Raw genomic sequence first — 6,732 nt, 5'->3', positions numbered from 1 at the left:
CCATTTTCTTGCATTCCTGATCCATGTCTTATCATACCTCCTCATCGTACACACAACTTTCTCTGCTTTTCCAGGTACTGAGTTCAGCAGTTTGTTGCAATGACCACATGTAACTGACAGATAATGCTCACAATGATAGGGTTTACGAAAGAAGAGAAGAGGTTATAAGGCAGATGAAGCTTGCTCAAGATATAGTTTCTCAGTCGGGATATCCTACAAAGTTCTTTCAGGGCCACTAAGAAATGGCCAAAGGGCCTGCCACGCTGGCACAAGCCCCTGCAGGAAGGCATTCCGTTCCAGCACTGTGATCAGCAAACCCAGTTCCCGTAAAGTAATGTCCAGAGGCACAGCATTCCACAAACCCGACTCTTGCTCGCGAGCCCTCAGCTTTACTTGCTCTGTGGGCTGCGAAGTCCACTCGTCGCATGCGCTAGCCCTGATTCTGATGCTGCTCCTCTGAGGTCACAGTTCTCTTCTGGACCATGGAGGATCTCTTGGTCCAGATGATACACTCTGCTCCTGGCTCTTGCTGATAGTGAAATCTCCTCTCCTGCTTCTCACAGGGCTCAGTTTATATCTAACAGGATGGAAATCACAATGAATCCTGGTCATAGTTACTCACCGGTGAATCTTCTCAGTCCCCCCACCTTCTTACCCAGACCCGTGCAAGAAGAGGTTTTGGGTGGGAGTTAGGGAGACTTTGTCTAGAAGAGCCATATTTAAATAATTCATTGACCTTGAGCTTCCTCATATGCCAGTGACATTCGTTTTCCTTCTTTCTCCCTCTGGCCAGTCTTCTTCTCCTTGCTTCCTTCTTCCCTCCCCTCTCTTCTTTCTTGCTAAGCAATGATTCTCATCGAAGAGAATAATGTTCTGTAAGAAACCGTGTAATCATCTCATTATTTCTTGTAAATATGTTACGTTGTTACTATTTTGATTTTTTACTGTGAGAAAAATCAATGTATTTTTCCTGCTTTCAGGAATGCATCAGGTCATAATTCAATGGGACGTGGTAATAGCTCTTAACCTACTCTTCAGTTGGTGCCATGGAGGTATAGTATTTTGTATGTCTATCTTTACCTTTTTCTGAACGCTATTGTCTTCAAGACATTATGATAGAATTTCTGAAGAATGTAAAAGTTATTCGACTGGAGAAATAATATGCACATTGAAATGACAGAATCTCTGAAGAATATAAAAGTTTTTCTATTGGACAAACTGTACGCACATTAAAATGATCTGAGATAATATAGGCCCAGACTTGCTCCATATGAAGGGTTTCTTTCTAGATCATTTCTTATAGACAGTCCTTGAACCCTTATATGAGGGTTTCCATGAAGGAAAACACTAGTTTGTGGTGGCATGTTCTGCCTTTGAATGATTTAACTGTTATAAGATAACCCAACAAAAAATTGAATTTAGTTCAACAAGGCTTCTGTTAATGGTTGTGATGTGCCTGCCTTAATGCCATGCAGCTATGTGCTCTGAATGATTTTAATTCACACCAACACTTGGCATCATGAGGTAGTACTGAGTCCCAAGAGACAGGCTGAGGCATATCAGACAAGGCCAGGAAGGAGATTGCCAGAAGTTATGGCAGGGCAGCAGCTGGTATTGGAGAATTTCCTTTGGGGTTAGAAGAAGTCCCTGAATGGTGGGAATGGGCAAAATGCTTGCCTACTAAGTGGGAAGTTGGAGGTTTGGCCTGTCGCTCTACTTCGGAAAGCTCAGTCAAAACTATACGGAACATAGTACTATACTACTCTGGCACACATGAATTGGAGTTGAGTAGACACCAACTCCTTTGTAAAAATAAAATCTTGTGTAGGAAGTAGAGATTCAATGACTAGGAGTCAGGCAAGAGCAAGGTATGGCCCTATTCTTAGGAGAGTTCTGTAGGTTATTTAAGTAACTCAGAACAGGGACTAAGGAGAGTTGGGGCCGTGTTATGCCAGAGATGGAGACTGGTCACAACTGGGACTCTTCAGCAGGATAGTCTAGAATAGGTCTCAAGTCAGAAGAACAGAGATTCAAGATGGGTCAAGGGAAACAAGACACCAGCAACCTTTCCAGGATTCTTGAAATCTGCAAATTATAACTACTAATAACAACACTTCAATGCATTCAAGTGATGGATAGAGAGGCAGAGACAAACAAGACAAGTCTTTATGGTAGATGTTCGGGACCTCAACAGATATCCTTTAGGAATCATTGTTCAGCCTGCTTTTGATAGTTATCTAGACTACAGTCCCTCTAGTTTTCTGTTTGAATATATCACCTCCTTTCAATAAAAACTATTATGCTTAGCACTTTTAATAATCCTATTAAAATAAAATGGGATATTTATGTGTCTTGGTATGGCTTATATAATCCACATTGACTCCAACTGATTCATGTTTTCCCCCCTCTATACTGAAAAATCATCACCTTACTAATTCCTTCCTGAATATTGGGAAGCTTGGTGAGACAGAGTTTCTGAGGCTCCTTTAGCTTTCAGTTTTGAAAACCAGGGCAGTATTTCACCAAATCTAGGTCTGACATCTTTACCATTTTCCACATATTATCAAAGCTGACTCACAGTGGTCCCATGGTAGAATCTATTTCTTAAGGTGTTGAATATGTAATTTACCTGAATTTGAATTATTGTTGGACTTATTTATAGTAGCCAGATGTTTCTTAAAAGTTCGTTATATCTTTGGCAGCAGTTTCCTATTGATGGCCATGGGGTTGGTGTTTTACTATGACTTCAGCAGTTGTTGTCATTGTGTGCCCAAGAATGGATTCCAATTTCTAGCAACCCTTTCTGGTAGAGTGGAGATATCCCACAGAGTTTCCTAGGCTGTGATCTGGAGGGAAAGGTGGTCAGGCCATGTCGCTGACAGAGCAGCTGGTCAGTTCAAACCACCGACTTCCCAGTGAGCAGCTGAATGCTTAACCACTGCACTGGGGCATTTTATGTTACTTAACTTTAAAATAACTGACAAGCATAGTTTACTATATAAATGGAAATATTTAATGACATTTATATTACACAAGGTAATTCTTTAAGCTTAGTATTCTAAAGACAAGGTCTTTTAAAAAAACTGGAATCCTAACCATAAATGATTAGTGATTTATTAAAGTTTTAAAATATTTAAACCAAAGAAATATGTCATTAAAATACGATAAAATTAACCCAATACAGAGATTATCATTGCTGTTACCTTAGTGTATTTTGCTTTAATTCATCCGTCCATTTATTTCTTTTGAACATTATCTCTGGGTTAAATATATAACGTTTTGTAATTTGCTTTTTACAAACTCAATAATGTATTCTGAACATGTCCTCATATTACTAAACTATGTTACATTTTAATTGGTTATCAAGCAATAGGTTTTTAACCGTTGGTAAGAGTATGCCTTTATCCATTCTATTCAAAATGTTCTAAGGAAAGCAGCCAATATAACTACAAGGGAACCAACGATTGGTTGTGTAACAGAGGACAGGATTTAAAATAGGAAATCTACTTATAGTTGCTCTTTAGCAGGCTTCACACTGGTCATTTCCCCCAAGAGTCTGATTCAGTGGATCATCTGGCATAGAAATGCAAATTCTCAGCAAAGGGTAGAACCGGAATGAACCGGTTGGAAGCTCTGCTCTTTAGCAAATTAGAGAAGTTTAAAGGCTGACTCTGACCGTGGGTTTACACTAATGAACATCAAGAGGAGCCTGATAACGTTACACAGGGTTCAACTAACTGACGGGGGGAAATCCGAGTTTCTTTCAGCGAAAATCATTTAATTTATTTAAAAATTGTCAAATGCAGCAGCATAGTCTTTCAGAATATTGTTCTAATATTTTGCACAGGGTTTCCAATTTTCTCATTTTATTTCCAGGAATGACAACGATAAGCTGCTCTGGCCACATCTGGGTAGAACCAGCCACAATTTTTAAGATGGGGATGAATATTTCGATATATTGTCAAGCAGCAATTAAGAATTGCCAACCAAGAAATTTTTATTTTTATAAAAACGACGTGCGACAAGGATCTCAAGTGATGAGGATAAATAAAACAACAGCTCGCCTTTGGTATGAGAACTTCCTGGAAGCCCGCGCGTCTCTGTACTGCACTGCCGAATGTCCGGGGCGTGCTAGAGAGACGCTGATATGTGGAAAAGACATTTCTTCTGGCTGTAAGTATGGGAGTGCACTGGAGATCCAAATGCATGGTAGTCTAAAAAGTCACTGGTAATTACCCTAAACCCCAACCCATTGCCATCTAGCAGATTTCACAGATCTGCACATAACAGAACTGCTCTGTAGGGTTTCAGAGACTGTGAATCTTTATGGGACCAGAAAACCCCATCGTTCTCCCATTGAGTGGCTAGTGGGTAAAACCCCTGGCTGCTCAGCAACCCAACACTAACCCACGTCATCACCAGGACTCCTGAGGGATTATCAGTCCTGTCTAAAATAGGATCACATTGATGTTGCTCATTCACATGGATTAATAAGAAACACCATAGGTCCCCCAAGTCCCTGAAAAACCACTGACATCTAGTCAGACTCCTATCAACCCTGTAGGATGGAGTAGAACTTGCCCACAGGGATTTCAAGCTTGCGATCTTTACGGGAACCCTGGTGGCTAGTGGGTCATGCATTGCACAGCTAACCGCAAGGTCAACAGTTGGAAACCATCAACTACTCTGTGGGAGAAAAGCCGAAGACTTTTTGCTCTGGCAAAGAGTCACTAGAGACAAGAGCAGGCTTTCCACTCCGGGAAAAAGGTAAGTCTCAGAAACCCACAAGGGCAATTCTGCTCTATCCTATAGACAGGGTCTCGAAGGGTCAAAATCAAATAGACATCAGGGAGTTTGGTTTGGTTTTGAAACCTTTATGGAAGCCGACTGCAAAATATTTTTCCCATGGAGTTGTAGCTAGGTATGAAGCATGGGTCTTTTAGTTAGCAGCTCCGTGCTTTAACCACGGAGCTAGCAGGGATTGTCTGGGTTTAACATAGGAATTGCAAACTCAAGTGACTTCAGGGACCAAGTTGGTGAGGAATGGGAATTAAGAATGTGAGGGGAACGCTGCAAAAAGGAAAGTATGCATCTGATCTATTACCAGCTCTATAGGGTTGCTATGAGTCGTCGCCATGGTATTTTCCACCACCACATATGCACATGAAAGTTAGACATTGAATGAGGAAGACAGCAGAAGAATTGATGGGTTTGAACTATGCTGTTGGGAGAAGAGTGAAAGTGCTATAGACTGCCAAAAGAATAAACAGACCTGTCTTGGACGATGTACAGAAGTAAGAATGCTCCTCTGAGGCTGGGATGGAGAAACTTCATCCTTCAGACATGCTACTGGGAAAGACCAGTCCCTGGAGAAGGACATCATGCTTGGTAAAGTGGTGGGGCAGTAACAAAGAGGAAAGCCCTCCATGAGACGGACTGACACAGTTGCTGCATCGATGGTTCAAATATAAGAACGATTGTAAGGACGAGGGAGGACCTGGAGGGTTTGGGTTCTATTGTCTACAGGGTGGCCATGAGTGGAATAGCACCTACCAACAACAGCAATATGAGTCGGAAGTATTCTTAACAAACTAGGTGTGGCTCATAACAAACAAGGAATAGTTAAGGACTAAGAATTGGCATGTTTGAATTATGGTGCTGGCTAAGAATATTGAAAGTACCACGGACTGCCAAGAGAACCAACAAATCTGTCTTGGATGAAGTATAACCAGACGTTCTTTAGAGACAATGATGTCAAGACTTCATCTCACATACTTTGTACATGTTGTCAGGAGAGACGAGTGCCGGGGAAGGACCTCGTGCTTGGTAAAGCGGAGGGGCAGTGAAAAGAGGAAGGCCCTTGATGAGACGGATGGACACAGTGGCTGCAACATGGGCTCAAACATAAGGGTAATTGGGAGGATGGCACAGGGCATAGGGTTGCTATAAGTTGGAGCCCTCTCGATGCACCTAACAACAATGAGCTGGAAGCCTGAGCCCGAGTGGCTTAGTGGGCTATGCACTGTGATGCTACCTAGTTGCCGTATGGGAGAACAAAACCCCACAGTTCTGCCCTGTTTTATAAGGTTGCTATGAGTCAGAATTGACTCATTGGCAGTGAGAACATGAACATCATGACTAGGAATTCTGAATGCCATGTATTTTCTGCTATCTAACTCTAACATCTATGACAGCCCCGTTCTCCTGTCTCATAGGTCTCCTATAGACAGAGTAGAATGATACTCTGGGTTTTCGAATTTCTGAGACTGTAACTCTTTTTTAAAAAAAAATCATTTTATTAGGGGCTCATACAACTCTTATCACAATCATACATACATCAATTGTGCAAAGCACATTTGTACATTCATTGCCCTCATCATTCTCAAAACATCTTCTCTCCACTTAAGCCCCAAGCATCAGGTCCTCATTTTTTCCCCTCTCTCCCCACTGCGCCCTCCCTCATGAGCCCTTGATAATTTATAAATTTTTATTTTGTCATATCTTGCCCTGTCCCACGTCTTCCTTCACCCACTTTTCTGTTGTCCGTCCCCCAGGGAGGAGGTCACATGTAGATCCTTGTAATCGATTCCCTCTTTCCAACCCACTCTCCCACTACCCTCCCAGTATCGTCACTCATACCACTGGTCCTGAAGGGATCATCCGCCCTGGATTCCCTGTGTTTCCAGTTCCTATCTGTACCAGTGTACATCTCTGGTCTAGCCAGACTTGCAA

At 41.9% G+C, this 6,732-nt stretch overlaps 1 protein-coding gene across 1 annotated transcript in view; it reads left to right on the top strand.

The window, feature by feature from the left end:
- The first annotated feature begins 982 nt into the window (after window positions 1-982).
- The window catches only part of IL23R (interleukin 23 receptor), an 82,176-nt gene continuing 76,426 nt past the window's right edge, over window positions 983-6,732 (top strand). Inside the window, exons 1-2 of the mRNA XM_004699353.1 lie at window positions 983-1,052; window positions 3,877-4,173. Of these exons, the coding sequence (XP_004699410.1) occupies window positions 983-1,052; window positions 3,877-4,173 (367 nt within the window). The remainder of the gene's footprint in view (window positions 1,053-3,876; window positions 4,174-6,732) is intronic.

This window comes from Echinops telfairi, unplaced genomic scaffold (assembly GCF_000313985.2).
Source record: "Echinops telfairi isolate 266 unplaced genomic scaffold, ASM31398v2 ScPeMD7_443;HRSCAF=831, whole genome shotgun sequence".
Classification (NCBI taxonomy): Eukaryota; Metazoa; Chordata; class Mammalia; order Afrosoricida; family Tenrecidae; genus Echinops; species Echinops telfairi.
Note: the sequence above shows the minus strand (reverse complement) of the source record. Positions and strands in the feature narration are given on the sequence as shown.